Genomic DNA, 24,384 nt, shown 5'->3' on the forward strand with positions numbered 1-24,384 from the left:
GTCCATTTAAAATTTTTAATTCCGCTGCAATTGTTTGCACCTGTCCTAAGTCAGGAATCTGATGTTCAGTGGTTGTCGTCTGTTTATGTGTTTCATACGTGTTTCTCGTTTCTCGTTTTTATAAAGATTAGACTGTTGGTTTTCCAATTTGAATGGTTTTACACTAGTTATTTTGGGGGCCCTTTATAGCTTGCTGTTCGGTGTGAGCCAAAGCTCGGTGTTGAAGGCCGTACCTCTACCAATAATGGTTAACTTTAATTAATTGTTACTTGGATGGAACGTTGTGTGACTCTCATTGGCACTCATACCACATCTTCCTATATCTACATATAAATTTGACTTATACAAAATCACACGTTATAGGTACCTTTAACGTTAACAGTCATACTGATTACAATTGTAACAACTAACAGGAGCGTTATTATGAGAAAACTTGAATATGCAGCTTAAATGACATGTATCTAGTCAACCTCGAACAAATCACCCACTAACTTCAGTCTTGTAGTTCTAACGAAATCTTAAATACACGTTTGATTAGTTTAAAAAAATACAAAGCATAAAACATTATGAGTCATTACTTCTACTATATTTATTCATGTAATTGTATGAAAATAAATGTTTATTAAATCCCTTTCATGGCTGGACTGATTGATAAAAGTATGTATTTCTATATGAATATAATATATCAGTAATGTGTGTCACAACTGACTTGAAAAACTTTTCCCCTTATTGTTGGTTAACAATGTCCTTTTGAAGAAATGCAAGATAGATTTCCAGGAATCTTCTTGTGCTCTAGCATGGTCTTCTGGTATCCCTCCCCATACAAACACCATACCTGAAAAGATATAAATGCAACTATTATATGAATAAAAAAAGATCAGTGCTCTTCAAATTTGTACTTGTTTGGCTTTCTTTGTTTTTATTTTAGCTCAGCGTCACTGGTAAGTCTTATGTAGACGAAACGCACGTATGGTGTATTAAATTAAGCCTGATACCTTTGATACCTATCAGCATGTCGAAATGTCATATTGTGGTGTTTATTTGTGTATTTCTCTGTCCGTAATTTTCTTGTATTATTTGTACTGTAGTCCTGTAATCTAGTGTTATCGTTTGAGTGTATATTTAACATTGCCATAAAAGTGCGAGGTTTGGCTAGACGCAAAGCCAGGTTCAACCCACCAGTTTTTCTTAAAATGTCCTGTACCAAGTCACGAAATTGACAGTTATTATCTTATAGTTCGTTTCTGTGTGTGTTGGATTGTCATTTTTTCTGTTGTTTCGTTGTTTTCCTCTTATAGTCAATGTGTTTACCTCAGTTTTAGTTTGTAATCCAGATTTGTTTTCTCTCAATCAATTTATGACTTTCGAACAGCGGTATACTACTGTTGCCTTTATATAAAGACATATCAGAGCTGTTCAGCCTTCATGTTATGATGTAAAAGTAAGCAAAACAAACAGCAGAAAGAATAAACAGATTTAAATAAAAGGAGTTCCTGTGTATGCCGAAAGCACAGCATTAGAACGAGACCGAAAACAAATGACAACCAGAGGTCAACATTTGGTCTTCAACTATAAACTGGTGTCTACAATAAACAAAATTAGGTAAATATCATTTTTTTATTTTCTTAAATAAAAGTTTACTTTAAACATTTTTTCTTCTTCATGAAAGCAGTATCCTTTTTACTCAACACCATGCTGTTTAAAACACAGTAATGTACTTCGACTGATGCAAGTGTCAAGATATGTATAGAATTTACTTTCATAAATATATTGTAAAACTATTATATACATTCTCTCACCAAAAATTTTGTGAAAGGAAGCTCTGCATACTGGTAAATATGCTGGTTCAATTAGATGTCCTGCGTTAGGATATTTTTGTATAGTCAGTTTATGTTTTTGGTTTTCAGGATAGCAATTGTACACCACGTTAGCATAGTTTGGATCTACTGACTTGTCATCCTCTCCAATAATGTATAAAATCTGAACATCTGATTCCCATGTCTTTAAAAAAAAAGGATTCTAACATAAATGATCTAATGGAAAAAATGACTTGACATATTTAAAAATATGATTAATTGTTCATGTAAGTACTGAATTTCTGTATTGAAATCATTTGCATTCGAATATGACAGTTGTTATCCATTCGTTTGATGTGTTTGAGCTTTTGATTTTGCCTTTTAATAAGGGACTTTCCTTTTGAATTTTCCTCGTAGGTCAGTATTTTTGTTATTTTATTTTTCACATGTTTTAAACTAACTTTACTAACTATAAATTTTAAAATTTATCTTAGAGTATACAAAACCAGTCAATATGATATACAGTACCACTAATGAATGTACAGCTCACCTTTAAAACATGGTCAGGTTTGAAATGTGTATTCATAGCATCCCAAATATGAACCCCTTCATCTGTATATTGAAATCTTGAAAAATCTGATCTTAAAGAAAAGAATAGTATAACTTTACAATTAATTAGACAATAAGATAATAACCAGGATCTTATAAAACAAGGTATTCGTTGTAAATATTTAAATCTAAGGTGCATAGATAATGAAAGGTTTAAGCTCATTATAAAAGGAATCAAATGTGTGGAGGAATACTAGCCATCATTTAAAACTAACCTTATCTAATATACCTACATATAAATTGGAAAAGGAACATAACATGCATAGCTGACTCGAGTAAATATAACAACTTCTATGGTTATATAAGACAATTCCCCGGGTTTTGACTTTGTCTTTTACTCAAGCTTATTGATGGAAATTCTTGTTCTATATAGCTTATTTTTATTTGCATGTTCAATAGATTATTTTTATTTGCATGTTCAATAGGTTATTTTTATTTGCATGTTCAAATGATTATTTTTATTTGCATGTTCAATAGATTATGTTTATTTGTATGTTCAATAGATAATTTTTATTTGCATGTCCAAATGATTTCGATGGTTTGGAGTTCATGCTATGTAGATTGATGTAAGTGTAGCATAGTAGACATAGGATATGCATATGTAGCTGAAATATGCGGTTTCAGCTGATGACATATACGTCTGTTTGAATCTGTAATGTGCTGTCACATATAAAATTGAGAATGAAAACGGGGAATGTGTCATAGAGAAAACAAACCGACCAAAGAGCATAAAACAACCCAAGGCCATCAATGGGTCTTTAACACAGCAAGTAAAGCGTGCTTCATCTACCTCCTAAACAAAAATGTGTACTAGATCAGAGAAAATGGACGTTTTACTAAACTTCAAAACACATAAATGAACAGAAGTTAGAAATAATTTTGAAAAAAAACTAAAACAGGATAGAGGCTCCTGACTTGAGACAGGCGCATAGTGCAGTTGGGCTAAACATGTTTGGTGATATTTCAACTTCCCCATTATACCTCTAGACAATACACACTAATACGCATTTTAAAAGAAGTTCGAGTCCGATGTTAGAATAGGTAACAGAAAAAACCTAGCAAAATGACAATGATCGATACATGAATGATTATTGTTATCAAAGGTACCAGGATTATAATTTAATACGCCAGACGCGTTAGATAAATTAGCAAAAGACTACTAGCATGTAGTTACTGACATGCCATCTCCAGACCTCAATTTACGAGATTGAAAGATTATGTCTTCATCATATCAAAATCAAGTACAATCCCTCCCGTGGGTGGTTTAATAACATACCATCATATTAAAATATACTGGTATGAGAAAAAAAGAACCCGTATCATGCAAACAACATTTTTTTAGAACAAGAGTTATCAAAGGTACCAGGATTATAATTTAATACGCCAGACGCGCGTTTCGTCTACATAGGACTCATCAGTGACGCTCAGATCAAAATAGTTATAAAGCCAAACAAGTACAAAGTTGAAGAGCATTGAGGACCCAAAATTCCAAAAGGTTGTGCCAAATACGGCTAAGGTAATCTATTTCTGTGATAAGAAAATCCTTAGTTTTTCGAAAAAAATCAAAGTTTTGTAACAGGAAATTTATAAAAAAAATTACAATATAATTGATATTCATGTCAACATCGAAGTGCTGACTACTGGGCTGGTGATACCCTCGGGGTACGAAACGTCCACCTGCAAATGTGTTTATTTCCGACGCCAATACCCTATACTAGTAAGTGAATCAATATTAATTTCAAAAAAATTCTATCGACAGTGACCTGACAACAGTAGCGTACGTACTATATCCCTTCTAAATAAGTCTGTTTAAAGGTTTGGTAAGGTTTTGGGGTGAATGACGACATTTTTGTGCTTGATAAAGAATATTACCATAAAAGATTGGATGTGAAATATCTGAACGCATAACATGTATTCATGTTGGTTTATACTTACGGATGATGATGATTTACGCTTTCAATGATAAAATTTAGAAAATGCTCTGAGTAAATCTTTTCAGTAATACAGAGATTACTTTCTTTAAAATCAAATACTTTTCTACATACACGAGCGAATCAAACAATTTGAGATGTATACAAAAACCATAAGACGGTGACGATGGAACGTGACCATCTAAAAATAGACATTAACAATAGTAAATGGATATTAACAATAGGAAAGGAATAATCTTCTCTTTTATCGTATTTTTTTTGTATTACGCCTCCTGTTAAAGATACAGATATCAAGATCCTGGAAGGGTCGGTGTGCATTGTTAGCATTGGCTTTATTTAAAGTCAGTTCAGTAGAATAAATATCTTAAGTGTACATACTAAATTCGTCATTATTGAGAGCCAAATATAGCATCTAAATATCTGAAGTGTTAATAAATATTTGTATCATATATTGGTTCATTGAGTATTTGCTGATTTTAGTCATAAATTGTAAATCGTAACAATATAGAAACAGGTCCACAATAAACGGTGGAAAGTTAATTCCCATTGTTATTCCAATAACTCCCATTGTAATTCCAATAACTTAATGATATACGGTGTCTCCATAGCGAACAAAAATGCTATATTATTGTAAAAATAAAAACGCAGTTATCGTATCAAAGCAGTCTCAATTGACATACTTCTTTTATTTGTTGTTACTAAAAATGATATAAAAAGTTTGAATATATATTTACCTTCTAACTTTTTAAATGCACATTTAATTAGGAATGCCAAATTTTTAAAGCTAAAGTAATATCACAAAGATACTGAACTCCTAAGAAAATTCATAAAAGCTGGTTTTATACCTAGCTAAATCGCTCACTTATATGACAGTTGCATCAAATTCCATTATATTGACAACGATGCATGAACAAAACAAACAGACATAATAGGTAAAAATGTCAAAAATAGGGGTACAGCAGTCACCATTGGGGTATAATCTTCATCAATATAAAAACAAACAAAATATGCAGCAAAGAAACACATAAAGGCATATATCAAATTTAACAACCTCATTATTTGCTTTTTTATTATACGAATTTATCTATCTATGTTAAATCCACCCATACAGAATTGAAAGATTTTAAGTACTGCGGCTGAATCCTTACTCTAACAGGCACATGGTTAGGTTAACATTAACTATGATGTAGACTCGCGCGTTTGACGTGCATCAGTTGGTATATAGTGTAGAAAATCAAAACTTCGAACAGATTCAAAATCCAGAATATGAGCATGTAATTTATCAAGTACTTTCTTCGAATTTTTGACACCCTAAAAGTTATTAATTCCACTATTTTCAAATCAAATGCAGCATTTGAACAATTTATTAATGTATGTTTGTAACTATACTGCAACGATTTTCTAATGTATCATATATCCGTGTGCCTTTCATATTTCTTTGTTTTCTAGCAATGTGCCGAATTCCAGGATTTTTCAGTATACGGATATAGATATAGTAAACTGCACATTGCTAGAAAACAAAGAAATATTTATAATTATAATTTTAATCTGCTAACCGATTCCCTGTACCATCTACAACCATAGAAGAACAACTAATGTTGCAGTCTCCTGCAAGGCGTTAACATGTCTGTGGGCGCTCAACGCCGCCAAAAATTTGGCAACAGCAAAACAGAAGAACAAACTGTCAAAATCTGCTGTAAGGCGCTTATTACATCAAGAAGAAAAAAGGGGAAAACACAAAACACACAAAGTAATAATGTAATAAAACTTGCAGTTGATGACAGCTAGTTCAATGCCACTTAAGGTTTGGATAAAACCATGTTTTTTTCAGACAAATTCAGCGTACTGCTATCTTTATGTACTTACTCAACAAAGTTTGTAAATGGACCCAGTGGAAAATATGAACAAAATGGAGTTCCGTTAATGTTTACAACAGATTTCACCTACAAATAAATAAATAAATAATGATATACTTAACATAATATCTGATAGTTACAGCTTAGCCAAGAAGCTAGTGAAAGATTGTAAAAATGTGCATAGTCGGTTTTATGTTTTGATAAAATTAGGAATGGAAATGGGGAAATTGATGTTCACAAAAAGTGTAGATAGAATATTTTTGTTTCCATTTGATTTTCTATAGTCCTGTTTGAAATAATAAAATGTTGGGGTTAAACAAAATAAGGTAGTTATATATTGCAGTCACTGTTGTTTAAGTGTAGGATCTGCATAAGATTCAATACTTAGATTTTGCTTTGAGAAAATGAAGGCATTCTTTGATACTGCTGATGTTTTTCTAAATGTACCATTTGTTAGTCCCACTGATCAAGTTTAAAATGGGTAGGACAGAGATTTAAAAATCATAGTTAAATCCTGCCACAAATGCATGTGCCTGCCACAATAAACTAAGAACCTCTTCAATGGTTGTCTTTTGTATTAACTTATGTTTTGTGTAGTTTCGACAATTTGGTGTTTATGGTAGCTCTGCAAGAGTTTCAGTAGATCTATTCGCCACTTTCTTTAGATTTCGGAAGAGTTTGATATATTGTATTGACACCTGGTTATTGTTCACTTGAGGTGCCTATGTTGGGTCGATGTACGCCTTTAAATTCGCATATGATTTAGATAATATTGCATGCTGATACTGAAGGTCTTTGATAGTACTTTTTGGTTCATGTATGTGTATTTTTTTTTATCATGGAAGATGTATAAATCCTTTTTATTCGTGTATATATATAGAGAGTAAGAGCTGTAGTAAGTATGAATTCCGAAACGAGCATTCTTATTTCTCAAAGAAAAAGCCAGATTTGTATGTTGATATGACACTTAAAAAAGCTACATTTATAGGTTGATGTCACACTAAGATATGTTATACTTATGTTAGTGTAGCATTCTTGACTAATCTCAGTTTTAAATACAGGAGTAAAAGAAAGTTACAAGCTACTGTGCAGTGTTTGTATTTATTCAGTTTTCTTTCGAATAATTTTGTTTAAAAAGATCTCAGAATGTATGTATCGCTATTTCAAAGGCAAATATTTCTCCGTTTCAATTGTTTGGTTAACTCACTTGGGGACATTCCACTGACAGCATCAATGCTATTTCAGCACCCTTTGATACACCAAGAATCCCTACACCATTGTTGATAACGTCGGAATGGTTACTAAACCAATCAATAGACTCCTGTAGAAAAATACATTTTCTATGAACATTCCTTGGTAAAATAATGAAAATAAATAATAAAAATATAATCGATAGCATCATCCTCGGAATTAGCAGTGTCATCAATCTAGCAGCTTCAATAGCATTTGAATTTTATAACTATAAATTCTTTTTCAATATCCAAGACAATTTGAAAAAAACAGTAAAAGTATGATAAAAGCCATACTTCGATGGTGGATAATTATGGTGTTCTCGAATTATATGATAGCTATTTTCTTCTTCAGTACATACCTTGAGGTAATCAAAATTAATATCAGTCATACTTTCAGGCAAATCTTCATGCTGAAAGTAAGGCAAGGCAAACACAATAAATCCCCTGGATGCCAATATGGCTGCACGGAACTCTATCAGTCCACCTGCTGTTCCAAACATGTCAATTACTCCAGGGAATGGACCTGGCCCTGAAAACGGCATGACTATATTTGATTAAAGACGCACATACTGAAAGAGGTAAAACAACACAAATACGGAATTCTCAGGGAAATTCTAAACGAAAAGTCCTTTATAAATTGGCAAAATAAAAGTTCAAACACATCTTTACGAATTGAAAACAACTATCATATTCCTGACTTAGTAGCAAGCATTTCCTTAGGTAGAAAATTGTGGATTAAACCTAGTTTTATAGCTAGCTAAAACTTCTTACTTGTATGAAAGTCGCATAAAGTTCCATTATATTGAAAACAATGTGAGAGAAACAAATTGGGGTACAGCAGTCAATGAGTCCTTCATCGTTTTATGAACTTTACATTTCAACTTCAAATTGTTATCTTTTAACATTGTTTATGCAGTAAACTTTATAAAAAATAACACAAAATTCAAAAAAGGATACCTTTATAATCGGTTTGAACAGAACAATACGAGTTTCATTCAAATGCTTATCTATTTGAAGAGTAATCAAATTTATCCGATGAATAGATATATGAAATATGTGTATAAAGATGCATTGTAAAGAATAAGAATCAGTAAAATACCTGAAGGAGTAAATAAAGTTCCCCTGAGTATTCCATCTCTAATTACTTCTCTTTTCACTGACTTGTGCAAAAACCATCTTTCAACTTCCGAAGAGACTAAAGGTTCTTGGCTTATATTGTGACAGTCACTCCAGGAATAGTGATCCTCGAAAACAGATAAATTGACAACTTGTGGTGTTGTTACGTCACGTTTTAGGTACCTCGAACCTTTTTGCTGGCCAGGATCTGCTGTCATACTCCAGAACAAGCCCATACCATCAACGCCTATAAAAATGTACGAGAGTTTTTCTATTAGACGTTTATTTTATAATCCCAATTCTATGAAAGTATAAGTGACATGGTCAATATGGTCAAACTAAATGTGACGAAATAGTGGAAACTAACAGTTAATGTGCAGTATAGATCAATGCATCTGATAAATAATGTGTACCCTCATTCTGCGACTTTTATAATAGTCCCAGCTTTATCGGATAACATATAGACAAAGTTATACATGGCTTACCCATAATTTATTATCATTTTGCAAGCAATTTAGATCTGCACTTTCCATTAGCGTTTTTGTTCTTCCCTCAGAACTATGTCCGGCACATTAATAAGGCCTCATGGCAAACTGGGCTATATAAAAATATAACTTTCGTTATTAGAGTTATGCCTTGCCTCGTCGATCCATGTCTATTATTGTAACACAGTACATGAAAAGGAGACATTTTTACACAAGACTCTAAATACACTTTTCCTGCTAAGATAACCAATACTTTCTACAGATAACATAGATAAATTAAAATTAACCATAAAACTGTATGGTTCAATTCAACAATGTGTGACCATATCTATTCTGCATGTAAATGCTAATTTAATTGTGAAAAATAAGATTTCAAATATAAAAAAGAAGATGTGGTATGATTGCCAATGAGACAACTGTACACAAGAGACCAAAATGACACAGACATTAACAACTATAGGTCACCGTACGGCCTTCAACAATGAGCAAAGCCCATACCGCATAGTCAGCTATAAAAGGCCCCGATATGACAATGTAAAACAATTCAAACGATAAAACTAACGGCCTTATTTATATAAAAAAATGAACGAAAAACAAATTTGTAACACATAAACAAACGACAACCACTGAATTACAGGTCCTGACTTGGGGACAGGCACACACATAAATAATGTGGCGGGGTTAAACATGTTAGCGGGATCCCAACCCTCCCTCTAACCTGGGACAGTGGTATAACAGTACAACATAAGAACGAACTATAAAAATCAGTTGAAAAAGGCTTAATTCGTCAGATGGACAAAAATACAAGTGGACGTGGCCGGGTACCTGTACATAAGTTAATTTATATGGACAAATTGATCTTTATGGAAGAACATACAAGACTAAGTATAATATAAAGGAAGATATTACAGTTAAATTTTCACACTGGTATCATCCCGAGACTCCCATACCAAAACGAGGAAAATTAAACGTGCTAAGAGCCCAATATTGATATAATATACATGTATCATTGTAAAGGATATTTTATCATCACCTGTATATGTTCCCTGTATCGATGGCTGTTTATCAATGAAGACATGTCCACTAGCATCTGAAATGAAACACGCTGAAGATGAGAATGTTGATTTTACTTCAGTAACTGATGTTTTCACTGTAACTTTCTGTTGTGGTGATAGTCCAGATATTGTTATACTGATTTTGTCATCCACCAGCGGTTCTTCTGGGTAGACTTTAATTTCCATGAAACAGCGGATAAATATATTGTCATAAATCTTGGGAAAGTCAAACAGTAGATTCTTAACTTGCCTTCTAAACATCACATATTTGTTGTACTAACATGACTAATACATACGTTAACCTGAAGGAAAACAAAATACAAATCTGAATGATATATTCATCATTATGTTTAATTTCATTTTTTTTTATATTATAATTCAATAAATAGAAAAAACTTGCCAAAAATTGATATATTTAATCAATAAGTATAAGCATTCCAGAAAAATAGTTAATATTTCCAACTTAGGTTAAAAGAGTTGAGTAAATGTATCCATTTTTTCTGCCCGTTTCAGGCTAAGTTTGTTCTCAACAAATGTCTTGATGATGGACTTTGACCAACAGCACTAGTGATGTCGTAAACATTTCTTTCTTTCATTTCAAATGTCTACAATTCATAATGTAATGGTTCTCATCATCAATGTCATTTAAGTCATAGAAACGGCAGACTCTGTTTTCTCCCGGTAAAAACTGCCACCTATAAGACTCAATTGGAAAGTCTTTTTAAAAATTCGATAAAATATTATTTTAGGCGATTCTGCAACAAAAGCAAAAGCATGTTTGGTAAAAGTAGAATTTTGAAAAAAAAATGACTCTCTTATGGATACTTTACATTTGATTGCAAGGCTTGTACGTGCAGAGAATATTACTGAGAGAATATGGCACTGTCGGGAATTATCTGATTAATATTTCATAAGATGCGTATTCATATATACCACACAGCTCACACATCACGTCGTGAGAAGAGCGGGTGCAGTAAAATGCAAACAATCTAAGCATAAATTAGGAAAACATAACTTCGCCTTCATTGGGCTGATGGCATGTTATAACCGTATCAAATGATTTGTCAGGTTATAAAACATAGTTATTCAAAAAATTACACTTCAGACAAATTAGAAAAGACACAACATTTTGTAATCAACGATACATTAACAATAAATTGAGAGCATGTTCATGTGAAGGCAAAACATTTATGATTTACGATCACATGTAAAATGAATTAGTTGTATTTTGATGTTGATGATTGCAACAGTGGGACTACTGTCTATATAATGTATAGAAACACTGTCTGATAGCTCTCAGTCATAAAATATTTGAATGGATTGAAAGTCGTTGAGAGACGATGCGAACACACGATAACGGGTGACATTGTAATATATATTCCATTATTTTTTTTCAGTTTTGGGACTTCGTGTTCCCTACACTTGGGCATACCATATACCCTGTTCTTTATACACTACCAGCTCTCTAATAGTTTTTACATTATCAGATCGTATTCTGATCTTTATGCGTCCCCATCAAAGACTTTTACCAAGTTTCTAATATTATATCTGATATTAAAAGAAACAAACAAGGTATTTCGTATTAAATCAAAATCATGGAACCCTTGATAACTATTTACACCACTTGGTCGATGCCACTGCTGGTGGACATTTCGTCCCCGAGGGTATCACCAGCCCAGTAGTAACCACTTCGGTGTTGACATGAATATCCATTATATGGCCATATTTAAAATTTCCTGTTTACAAAACTTTGAATTTTTCGAAAAACTAAGGATTTTCTTATGCCAGGCATAGATTGCCTCAGCTGTATTTGGAACAACTTTTGGGGATTTTGGGCCGTTAATGCTCTTCAACCTTGTTACTTTTTGGCTTTTTAACTTTTTTTTATCTGAGCGTCACCGTGATGAGTCACGGTAGACGAAACGCGCGTCTGGCCTATTAAATAAAAATCCTTATACCTTTGGTAACTTTTTTTTTTTATCAGAGTTGATTAATTCACCCGAGACGTTTCTCACTGAAAATTAAATAATTTCATTGCAATCCTCAGATGCAAACAATCAAACACTGATAAAATGGGTGTACCATTGTGTTCATCCTATTCTGACTCTCTTTACTACCCCCCCCCCTTTTGCGCGTTAGTTATTAGGAAACGGGATTTCATGAATATCCTGTACACACAGCATTGTGAAAACAGCTCCTGCTTTGCAAGTATGGAACGTCTATCATATTTTTTATCATGGTTACCCCGTCATGATTTGAGGATTTGAAAGTTCTATCCAATTTATGCGTTTAAGTCTTTTGTCCGATTTAATCGAACGTTAGACAACTATATTATTAAGATGAACAGAGATAACTATATGAGTATAATAGCCTAAGAGAGGAGTAAATTTTGCAGCAAAAAGAATTCTTTCATCCATTGACTTTTTCGGAATTATGACCAAGAAACCATTATTGCTTGCTTAATGTCCGGTAGTGGCTTATATTTCGTGCATATTCAGGACGAGACCAAATGAACACATAATGCAATAGGTAGGTTAGCCGTGACGAAGGACCAGGAATTTGGTTTGCAAGTGAAAATGAGAGTAGGTGTTGAAAATGCATTATCTGTGATTCTGTTTTTGAAATTTTTTTTATAACATCAACAGAATCTGGAAGAAAAAGTCTGATAAATGCTGCAGAAAAGATGCGTGATGATTTATTCAGTTATTTGAATGAATTCTGCAATAAAACAGCAAGTGAACTACCCGTATTTAGGTATCATAGGTCATGTTATAAAAGCTACACAAGTAAGCAGAACTTAAAATCAGTATCATGCTCTTCAGCTGAAAAGGAAACACAAGATATTAATTCCGATTTATCTAATTCTTTTGTGCCTGAAAAAAGTGATCACAACACACCAAAGTATATTATTTGCAAAAAAAGGTCATAAAAGAGTGAAAACATTACAGACAATTTCATTTGTTTAAAATGTTAGTCAATCTTAAAGATGCTGTTGTTAGAGCATGCGACGCTGAAATGATTAATCGAATAGAGCAAGCTAATTTGCTCAATAATGTTTATATATCTTATTATTATCCTGGAAATGACGATATTGACATTAATATTTCCTATCATGATTTCCTTGATAGAGGGTTGCTGCTCACAAGGAAGGCATTAAACCAAGAGTTCCAAATGGTGAAGTTGAAATCATCCCTTCGTAAATTTTACGGACGGTTGGTTGACCGTTATGGAATAACTTCACAGATGATATCGGATATATTCTTTGTATCATAACTACAATACTCTTCTCTTTTCACGAATGTGACCTACCCAGTTGGACTATTTACCGGATTTGCAATAACATAAGTAACACGACGGGTGCCACATGTGGAGCAGGATATGCTTGGTTTCCGGAGCACATAAGATCACCCCGGTTTTTTGTGGGGTTCGTGTTGCTTAGTCTTTAGTTTTCTATGTTGTGTCTTGTGTACTTTTATTTGTCTGTTTGTCTTTTTTTATTTTTTAGCTATGGCGTTGTCACTTTATTTTCAATCTATGAGTTTGACTGTCCCTCTGGTATCTTTCGCCCCTCTTCTGCAAAGAACCAGGAATTGGTAACCGACATTCAAAAGAAGAATTAGAGGACATGGTATTTCCAGTGAAGGTAGGCTGGAGAGTCTTTGTTTCTCAAACGTTTTGAACAGCCTTTTGGGTCACTAGGACTAACTGGACAAGTAAAAAGAAACAAGCTTGGTAGGAAAAGTTGGGAGACGGGCAGAGGAAGATTCTGGTAGGGTAAGAAGTAAGAGAGAAGAGAAGTGGAAAAGCTAGCTGGTTCCTGTCCGAGTCGGATCAACTCAGTCAGGCACCCAAAGGAGATTGTCGAGGACAGTGTCGAAACAGTCAAGGAGAGGGTATTCATCTGATGATGGAGCCAGCTAAGCAGTAGAAACACTGTATTTAAGGTACGCCTCTGGTTGTAGCCTAAAATGAAAGTGTGCATGTATTTTACACCAGGTGTATTTCCTTAGCTGTATATAGCAAAATCTTTCGGAATTTCGGTCAATTTCTAATTGGTATTTTAATATGAGCGTCACTTTTGTAGACGACACAAGCTTCTGGCATACAAAATTCTAATCTTGGCATCTTTGATGAGTTTATGTATAAGGAAATAATAATTAGCCCATATTTGTTGTGCCTGCAACATTTATGTAGGGGAAGAGATAACTAGCCATCCCATTATTCGGTGGTGTGCACATTAAGGTTCAGTCTGTTGTTAAACCTTTCTTTTAGCTTCAATAACTCTGTCATACTTTTTATGGAATTTTATGTAATTTGACAGAACCTTTTTTTAAGACCAAACGCCAATCCCATACAAACTGTCTTCCTAATGCATATCAAAAGCATAGTATTTTACTCTTAGCTTATCAAAATCTTTTCAACTAATATTTGTTTGCACCTTCTATTGTTAAACCAATCTCCTTAGATACATGCCATCACCAGTGCAATGGTACTGAATCAAAATCATAAATGGTTCATTGGAGACTATAAAGAGTTTTAGTACTTAATATATTTTCTACTTTCTATCCCATAGTTATATATGTTTTCTCATTTGCCTATAACCCATAAAAGTTCAGTAAACCTTCATTAATAGAAACACAGGTTCATGTGTGTCTACTTAAAGGATTAAACCATATATTGTCAATATAATTGATAATGGAAATGAGGAATGTGTCAAAGAGACAACAACCCGACCATAGAACAAATTAATTTCATAAACATTTTACCTTATCAGAAGTGCTCAACAATTGCTTAGAACTGCAATTTTGATAGATTTTGTCGATTTTTTTAAAGAATATATGAATATTTAAAAAAATGAATAAACCAACATTAATATTTGATCATTACAAGGTATACTGTTTTTTGGAACAATACATAAATCTATCTATGACCCCAATACATTTACTTTCATGACATAAAATATAAATTTAACTTATCCTCTTCCAAGGTCTTACACAGTGAATACACAGTCTTCATTTTTGCCAAACAGTAGGTCACGTATATATGAAATTCATAGTACTGTTGTGCGTAGTTTAACCTACATTGAATTGACCCTATAGGTAAATATGGACCCGTATATGAGACACACTTACAGAGTGACTCCCCTGGTCTCCGTGACTGGAAATGTAGCAAACAGCAACCCCAAAATCTCTTCTGCTATGTGAAGATTAAAATTTAGCATTTACTTTCATCACTCTCAGAATCTGACCAGGCATAATAGAGAGTCATAATAATTAATATGTGTGTTTATATGTTGTTATTCAGTCGATTTGAAGGAGCAGTAAACCTTATGTTATCTAATATCAACTTTAAATAAAACTTTGAAATGAATATGAATTGCATTGAACTTACCTTTTCAAAGTTAAAATGTTCTGTTGTGTTTATCGACACAAATAATGACCCCGTGACCTCTGAACCTCTGGTAGTATAAAATTACTCTTCGACTGAAAAGATACGACTTCAATACGCTTTCTAAAAGATGAAAATAAATTGAAATTACAGACATGGGAAGGACTTTTTTGTCTTTAACGCTTCTAGAAGAAATTCCACAATGACGCATTGAATAAATATTTATGAATAAAACAGAGCGCTAAAACATCAATATATTGCGAAGAAATAGCTGGTAATTGAAATGCTTTCAGACCTTGAAATATTCAATTCGCTCATATTTCGTAGTAATATGACTATGATTTCAGTAAACGTATTACATCTATGGTAAACGTGTGTATACTTAGTGAGATGTGTACATTCATGTTTTCTTTTTTTATCATTTTCTTTATATACCGGACATAAAATCATTGATATACATACATACTAGTCAACAAAAGAAACGATGCAAGGCAATGTGTTTTCCATATATAAAATGAAAATGGATATTCCGGAACAAGGTAAAATTAATCATTGCCTAATTGGTCTAAACCATAATGGGACATAATGCAAATATGCGATTTTTTTTTGTTTGGCCAATTTTGTTATTTCAAATTGATATTTAGAACTTAATACGTCTGCTCAAAATATTGCCCTGAATGCCTGTGCAGATATTTCAATATTTAATTCACATCTGCCGAATTTTGTTAACCGGATAATTTAACTGTTTTTCCTATTTATTATATTTTATGTTTAGGAGTTCAAACTTGTGTATCGTTACGTTTGTTGACTTATATATATAGTAAATGCATGCAAAGTCGTACTCCTCAGTTAAAGATGGAAGAAAACAAATATTTTACTATTTTTATTCTTGAACATACATTAACGATTTGGAAATAGTATACTTACTTTTGTATGCCTTAGAAAAAAAGTAAAATAAAAAAAAATAAAAAAATACCGAACTCGGAGTAAAACTCAAAACGGAAAGTCCTTTATCAAATGGCAAAATCAAAATTAAAAGCTCAAACACACCAAACGAATTGTTAAAACTGTCATACATGCCACAAACATGCATTGTGCATGTATAGTACCCTATAACTGCATATATCCACACCATTTGACTACGTGACTTTGTTGAATAGGTCTCTCAATTTGCAATAAAATGAATTTACCAGTAGGTATAGAATAGTATCTCAAACGACCATCCTTTGTTTGAGAGAACATACCATTTAGATATTTTATTATGCCCCACCTACGATAGTAGAGGGGCATTATGTTTTTTGGTCTGTGCGTCCGTCCGTTCGTTCGTCCGTCGTACCGTCCTTCTGCCTGTTTATCCGTCTGTCCCACTTCAGGTTCAAGTTTTTGGTCAAGGTAGTTTTTGATGAAGTTGAAGTCCAATCAACTTGAAACTTAGTAAGCATGTTCCCAATGATAGAATGAAATTCAAAACAGTGTGGCTGTGGCCATTGATTGACACATTAAATTCATCCATTGAACGGGAATAATTTACGTGAACGTTTGTCTGTAACGACCACTGTTCACGACGTACCTACGATAGACATTTAAACTTTGGGGTCACCAAAGGTTTCTTAACGCCTTTAATTATAAAATAATTCGAAAAATTAGTCAGGAATAACCTTTATGTTTTGACTTATATAATTGATATAAATCAAAACATCGTGTTATTTCTGATTAATTTTTCGAATTACTTTATTAAGGTGTTGAGAACCTTTGGCGACCCCATAGTTTAAGTGTCTTTAAAAAGTACATAGTGAGCATTGGTCGTTACAAACAAACGTTCACCTAAATTGCCCCAGTCAATGGAAGAATTTAATGTGTCAATCAATGGCCACAGCCACACTGTTTTGAATTTCATTCTATGCTCTTTATAATTTGAATGCCAAATTAAAGTTTTGAACCCAATTTCACGGTCTACTGCACATGGAAAATGATAGTGCGAGTGGGGCATCCGTGTACTAAGGACACGTTAATGTTAATTAAAAGTGATGTAAACGGTTATGTTTGGTCATCTAGACAGCAACTTTTAAATATCTCATGTCACATGTAGTTTGTATCGCTAGCCGATTAGGTATTTAGGAAATAAAGGAGTTTTACCCAAATACCCATCATAGCTGATCTGGTCCCACAAATTGAAATATCAAGGTGCTAAATTATGCAAAAGTATCACCTCCTTCAAAATATCTAGATATATGATATACTTATATAGTATGAATGTTGGTTAACTTTGAATATTGTATGTTTGTTAATATTGTCATGTTTGTCTTGGTAACAACCCCAATATTTGGATTTTATACCAATCAAATGACTAGATTTGATTTGTAATGAAGATTTCCGACTGAAAAGCTTTATTGAAGTCACCACTTGTTATGAGTTATTTGGCAATTAGGGACAAGCAAACAAACGAATAGTCAATCACTACGACAACTAGGATATATTGAATAATTATTGTTTTGTTAATTGTCCAGTGGCAAATATTTCAGGCATGTTCCAACGATTAAACTAGGGTAGACTACTTTTATTTATGCATTGTATGCAATATCAGATATCTGATATTCGGTGAATAATTGCACTATGTTAAATTTACATGTATAAAATAAGAAGATGTGGTATTACTGTCAGTGAGAAGACCATATGACGTAGAAATTAACAACTATATACAAGTCACCATAAGAGCTATTTCAGTTGTTGTAAATACATAGCATCCCGAAGAAGGCTGTTTTTCCTGAGGAATTTGCCCTGAGGGAAACAATTGACAAATGGCTGAGTTATAAAAGTCTACCTAAGATCCAGGCTACACATATACTACTGTTTCCATATACCGGCTATAAACAAATAAATAACACTTATAACAGTTTAATTTTTTTTCATTATATGTACGCAAAAATCAACTATAAAAAATGTTGAATCTTCCAGAGAGACTCTTTTTGCATTTTTGCATTTAATATAATTGTCTGATTTTTTTTATCAAAAGCGGCAAGTTTTTCAATTTACTCACACATTTTAGACTGATGTGACGTTACTTAACTTACACATACAGTAAGTGTTCAGGTGCGTATTTTATCAATTTTTCAAATTTCACAGAGTTATAATCAACTGTCATTCAAGTTAAATGTTTAGCTAGTTATAACACTAGTATCAACATAGCGCTTCGTTTACTTCGGAAAATGCATGTACAAAACCAGAAATATTTTGATATTTAAGATATTACATTTTTTTCCCATGTTTAGAAGTTAAAATACTTTAAAGGGGAATAATAAAGTTGTTCTCCTCAAATATCCATTTTTCCGTTATAAACAATCCGAATTGTTTTGCAATCACATGTCTGACGGAATTAAATTTGATACAGGAAATTCAAAATATAAAAATGATCAATAAAATATCAATATGTTTATTGGTTGATAACAACATATTCTTGAGTTCCAGAGCACAAACATTTTTAATCATCTAGATTCTAATCTATGAATGACTGCCGTTGCAGCACAAACAGATTTTTTGGGTCTAATTGCGATGATTGAGTAGCCGGTTTGTTAGCATTAATTGTTTCATCCTTCTTGGTATCTTCAGTTGATGATATTTCATTGTTCTCTTTGGTAACTGTATTTGAATTGTTGGCATCTATCTGATTGTTTGTGTTCTCTACACTGTTGCTAACTAAAGTGTCAGATGTTACATTTTGTTTATCTTCGTAATTAGTTGGCGATGTTGAATTTGATTCCTCACCAGAATTATATTTTCTATTATTCGGTAATGTTATTGAATCTTCTTTTGCGACGTTTTTGTTAATTTCGAGCTGCTTTTCAGTTTCTGCAGCTTCTCCTTTATTCGCACTGGTTTGTGATAATAGCTCTTTAATATATAGGGCAGACTGTTTTTCCTCTGAATCAGGACTAAAAACCAAGTCGTCGACATCAGTACCAGCTGAAGAGGTCATGGTAGGGAGCGTTTTAGACCTTTCTATATCAATTTCGGTTTGGTTTTGTTGCTGATTTATTGAGTTAGAATCTTGATTGTCATTTTTTTGTTGTTTTTGTGGAAGCCTTTTCTTATTCATTATCCTCCCATATTTAATAGTAAGATTTTGCCTTGAAGTTTTTAGTTCATTTGCTATAAAATCAAAATCATCGCTAACTGGCGTGTTCTGAAAAAAATGCATACTTAATTAATTTTAAAATCAATAACATTTACGTATTGGAAAAAAAATGTCTCAAAACAAAGAAAACGGCTTAGAAATTTTCATTCAAAGAAAAAAATGTACATGACGTTACAAAGTGTTCTAGTTTACATACTATGATAAAATTACTATGGTGCTTGTCACCTACAAGAAAAATGTATATTTTCCGTTGCATTTCCCTTGTCCTGGACTCACTACAGAATTTTACTATTTTATCATTTTAATTTCATTAGATATGTGTGTTATCTAATATGTTATAATATTGGCTCGTGTAACTTACTCCTAGGTCAAGTAATTCCAGTGCAATGACATTATCTGGATTGAGTAATACTGTAATCAAGGCTAGAGACCCTAAGTGGGTAAAATGATTTTCTCCAAGCTGAAATATAATACGATATATGCTGTAAATTTGAAGAGGATCATAAGTAAAATATCATATTTTTTTATCCAGGTAGTCAATCAATTTAAAAGTATTGAATATTAAAAGCAATATGAATCTTGTTTTCACTTCTTATCAATATCTTTATGCAAAGTAGGCAAAAGTAGAGCACATAGTGATTAAGGTTTTGGTACAATAAAACTAGTTTATCAAGCCAAACGTATTTCGTTACGTCGACAACCTTGTTAGTGTTTTTCTTTATAGTACCTAAGTATTGTATTGTTCTTTTTATGATTTTGTGTAGAAGCAAAACTTCAGAGACTTATCTAGACTAACACACCTGGTTCGTTTTTTTTTTCCACAATATACAAATTCAGAAAACTTTCACGGTCACAAACTGCTTAGTAAGATTAATGTTTTATTTTACTGCTACAGTTATACGACGGGTGTTTAATATATACAGGCTATAATTAGCATCATAAATGTCGATGTATCTGGGGGGGGGGGGGGGGTCCTCCCTGAGGGTTTGGATGGGGTTAAATGATTAAAGAATAATGCCTTTAAAAATGAAGATTAGAGAATAACGGGCCAAAAAAATGAAGATTAGAGAAAAAAGGGGTTATTTTTTTGAAGATTAGAGAAACAAGAGGCTCTCAAGAGCCTGAATCGCTCACCTGAATTTTTTTGGTTTAATCTCTCATCAATGATTATTTTGGCTTTTCAATTTATTTAAATGTTCTTTGAATCGTCCTATTTTCTTCAAAAGCAAAAAAAAATCATTTTCTCCTATGTTCTATTTTAGCCATAGGAGCTATGTTTCTTGACATACAAGGAAATGAAATATAAAATTTATACTAGATACTCTGAAACTCTGAAACTCATTTAGCCTAAGTTGGGCTGAAATTGATACAGCAGTTTCATAAGAGAAGATTTTTTAAAGTATGTCAACATGATGAACAAATTGTGAAAAAAGTCTTTAAAGGGCAATAACTCCTAAAGAGGTCAATTGACAATTTTGGTCATATTGACTTATTTGTAGATCTTACTTTGCTGATCATATTTGCTGTTTACAGTTTATCTTTATCTATAATAATATTCAAGATAATGACCAAAAACTGCAAAATTTCCTTAAAATTACCAATTAAGTGGCAGCAACCCAACAATTGGATGTTTGATTCATCTGAAAATTTCAGGGCTGATAGATATTGACCTAATGAACATTTTTACTCCATGTCAGATTTGCTCTTAATGCTTTCGTTTTTGAGATATAAGCCAAAAACTGCATTTGACCCCTATGTTCTATTTTAAGTAACGGCGGCCATGTTTTTTGACGGATCAAAAATCAAAGCACACACTTTGTGCAGGATAATCTAAGGAACAACCATGCTAAGTTTTAACCAAATCCATTCAGTAGTTTCAGAGGAGAAGATTTTTTAAAGTTAGCAAATATGATGAACAAATTGTGAAAAATTGTCATTAAAGGACAATAACCCCTTAAGGGGTCAATTGACAATTTTGGTCATATTAACTTATTTGTAGATCTTACTTTGCTGATCTTTTTTGCTGTTTACAGTTTATCTTTATCTATAATAATATTCAAGATAATGACCAAAAACTGCAAAATTTCCTTAAAATTACCAATTAAGTGGCAGCAACCCAACAATTGGATGTTTGATTCATCTGAAAATTTCAGGGCTGATAGATATTGACCTAATGAACATTTTTACTCCATGTCAGATTTGCTCTTAATGCTTTCATTTTTGAGATATAAGCCAAAAACTGCATTTGACCCCTATGTTCTATTTTAAGTAACGGCGGCCATGTTTTTTGACGGATCAAAAATCAAAGCACACACTTTGTGCAGGATAATCTAAGGAACAACCATGGTAAGTTTTAACCAAATCCATTCAGTAGTTTCAGAGGAGAAGATTTTTTAAAGTTAGCAAATATGATGAACAAATTGTGAAAAATTGTCATTAAAGGACAATAACCCCTTAAGGGGTCAATTGACAATTTTGGTCATATTAACTTATTTGTAGATCTTACTTTGCTGATCTTTTTTGCTGTTTACAGTTTATCTTTATCTATAATAATATTCAAGATAATGACCAAAAACTGCAAAATTTCCTTAAAATTACCAATTAAGTGGCAGCAACCCAACAATGGTTTGTTTGATTCATCTGAAAATTTCAGGGCTGATAGATCTTGACCTAATAAACATTTTTACCCCATGTCAGATTTGCTCTAAATGCTTTCGTTTTTGAGATATAAGCCAAAAACTGCATTTGACCCCTATGTTCTATTTTAAGTAACGGCGGCCATGTTTTTTGACGGATCAAAAATCGAAGCGCACATTTTGTGCAGGATATACTAAGGAACAATCATGTTAAGTTTCATTCAAATCCATTCAGTAGTTTCAGAGGAGAAGATGTTTGAAAAATTGTTAACGACGACAGACGACGACGACGACGACGACGACGACGTCGACGACGACGACGACGACGACGGACGCCAAGTGATGAGAAAAGCTCACATGGCCTTTTAGGCCAGGTGAGCTAAAAAGGGGTGACAAATTAAATGTTTACAGAATAACAGACCCCCCCCCCCAATCCAGACCTACCTCCCTCCGCCTGAATCCCGATTCACTCCGCCTGCATCTGTAACACAATTTGTGTTTCATATCATTAATTATTATTATTATTACGGGAGTATTAATTAGGAAATTCATTAAAAAGGAATTAATTACAGCATAACCGAACATTCAATGAAATGTACTCTTTTGACACTTAATAACGATCTGTACGAATATTATAGACATATAACCTGCAGCCAATAAATGACCATGTCTACTGTGAAATAACGTGTATCCTTCAGGGGTGAATTGCATAGTTTGACAATTAACCATTGACTAGAATTACTTAACATCCAGACTTCTACGTAACCGGCCATTAGCTATGGGCCAATGTTTATGGACAACTGGACTATATAAGATCCAGCTTTGGACTTGGAAAAGGAGAGATTGGTACAAGAGATTGGTACCGGAGATTCCGCCAAGGTCTCCCTCCTCGTGGGTAGGCTGGAACATATGCGCTTAATATCCAAACGTACTCCATCACGATTGAAACTATACGATCACGTGCCCGTGTGAGATATTGAACATTCGAACAATTCAACTTTAAAGACACTTTGTGAACATTCGAACATTTTAACTTTAGAATCTTTCTTGACTTTGTAATTACATAATAAAATATATTTAATCATTATAACTGACTTCGTCACACATCCTGGTTTTGTGTTTCAGGAGAACGTTTAAATCAAAATCACGGAAACATTCGTAAAAATAACCAGACTGAAATCCCTTCTCAGTGCTTGAAATTAAAATTCAGTCTAATGCTGAGTTCGTGCAGTGACAAATATGTGTAGTATTTTCATGATGAGAGGTAAAAGTTAAATGTGATTCCAATAGCTTGTTCCTTGATGATATATATAAAAAGTGACACGAATAAGAAAGAAATATTCAAGTTAAAATTTGTTTAACAATTAAGATAGATATATGAATATTTGGTATTCAAATTAAATATATCTTTCTTGTATTTGTATACTTCAAATGCCCTTTAATGGGTCGATACATTTATCACGAAGCACTTTCCTCACTTCTTTCACATTCAATATTTTTTTTTATGGAATATAGAGGTCGTGATGACTATAGAAATTAAACTTTGAACATCAGGTTGGTCAAAGATTAAAATTTACATTTTGTGGTTGTTGTTCCTTTTGTTTCTGGTAAAAAAAAATGATATCTGATTTTTTTAACTTTAAATCGCAAAATAATTCTGGGATCGGTTTTACTTCTGAAATGTCTCTCTTTCAAATAAGGGTGTCTTATATGTCCACTATGAAAACAAAACATGAATCTGACTCATTGATGAGGGCCTTACGACAACATACAGAGGATAACATTTAGTCATTGACAATCTTACAACATCTTACATAATATATAACGAAGTTTAAACTATTGTCATGAAGAAATAATTACATTAGATGTATGTTTCATTATTTAAGGAATGACTGTAATCTTTTTTCTGTCTATGAAAAAAATAACATAAAAAAATTGGTGCACACTGAATAACCCGCGAATAGACAGAAAAAATATTACAGTCATTTCTTATAATTTAATTCTAAATTCCATTTTTAAACCGTAGAAAACCATGAAAAACGTTGACGACGTCACGGTCACATGACTAAATTATGTCTATGGGCTGATAACAAAATAACGTCAGCAAATCAGAAGACGTGTTACTTCCAAAATTAAATTATAATACGT

At 32.9% G+C, this 24,384-nt stretch overlaps 2 protein-coding genes across 3 annotated transcripts in view; both read right to left on the reverse strand.

Annotated features, from left to right (window-relative positions):
* Positions 1–574: 574 nt before the first annotated feature.
* Positions 575–15,593, reverse strand: LOC139517253 (acyl-coenzyme A amino acid N-acyltransferase 1-like). The gene is made up of 9 exons (XM_071308092.1): positions 15,472–15,593; positions 10,059–10,382; positions 8,524–8,787; positions 7,784–7,953; positions 7,400–7,513; positions 6,203–6,279; positions 2,347–2,437; positions 1,800–2,001; positions 575–835 (listed from the first exon to the last, which is right to left on the reverse strand). Exons 2-9 carry the CDS (start codon positions 10,339–10,341, stop codon positions 699–701), a joined length of 1,338 nt encoding a protein of 445 aa, XP_071164193.1. The 5' UTR covers positions 10,342–10,382; positions 15,472–15,593; the 3' UTR covers positions 575–698.
* A 2,750-nt stretch (positions 15,594–18,343) lies between these two features.
* The window catches only part of LOC139517250 (leucine-rich repeat-containing protein 74B-like), a 41,694-nt gene continuing 35,653 nt past the window's right edge, over positions 18,344–24,384 (reverse strand). The window contains exons 9-10 of one of the 2 annotated variants that reach the window (XM_071308090.1): positions 19,962–20,060; positions 18,344–19,648 (exon numbers count right to left, since the gene is read on the reverse strand). In XM_071308090.1, the coding sequence (XP_071164191.1) occupies positions 18,962–19,648; positions 19,962–20,060 (786 nt within the window). In that variant the 3' untranslated portion in view covers positions 18,344–18,961. The remainder of the gene's footprint in view (positions 19,649–19,961; positions 20,061–24,384) is intronic. The other variant, XM_071308086.1, reaches the window with a different exon arrangement.

Source organism: Mytilus edulis, chromosome 3, assembly GCF_963676685.1.
Source record: "Mytilus edulis chromosome 3, xbMytEdul2.2, whole genome shotgun sequence".
NCBI classification, from domain to species: Eukaryota; Metazoa; Mollusca; class Bivalvia; order Mytilida; family Mytilidae; genus Mytilus; species Mytilus edulis.

Excerpts from the sequence above, each read along its gene's own strand:
- LOC139517253 (XM_071308092.1), bottom strand. The coding sequence starts at position 10,341 with ATGTTTAGAAGGCAAGTTAAGAATCTACTGTTTGACTTTCCCAAGATT. Across the intron at positions 6,280-7,399 it reads TGTCAGTGGAATGTCCCCAA|GTGAAATCTGTTGTAAACAT; the intron begins GTGAGTTAACCA and ends ATTTATTTGTAG. Across the intron at positions 2,438-6,202 it reads CCATTTACAAACTTTGTTGA|ATCAGATTTTTCAAGATTTC; the intron begins GTAAGTACATAA and ends CTTTTCTTTAAG.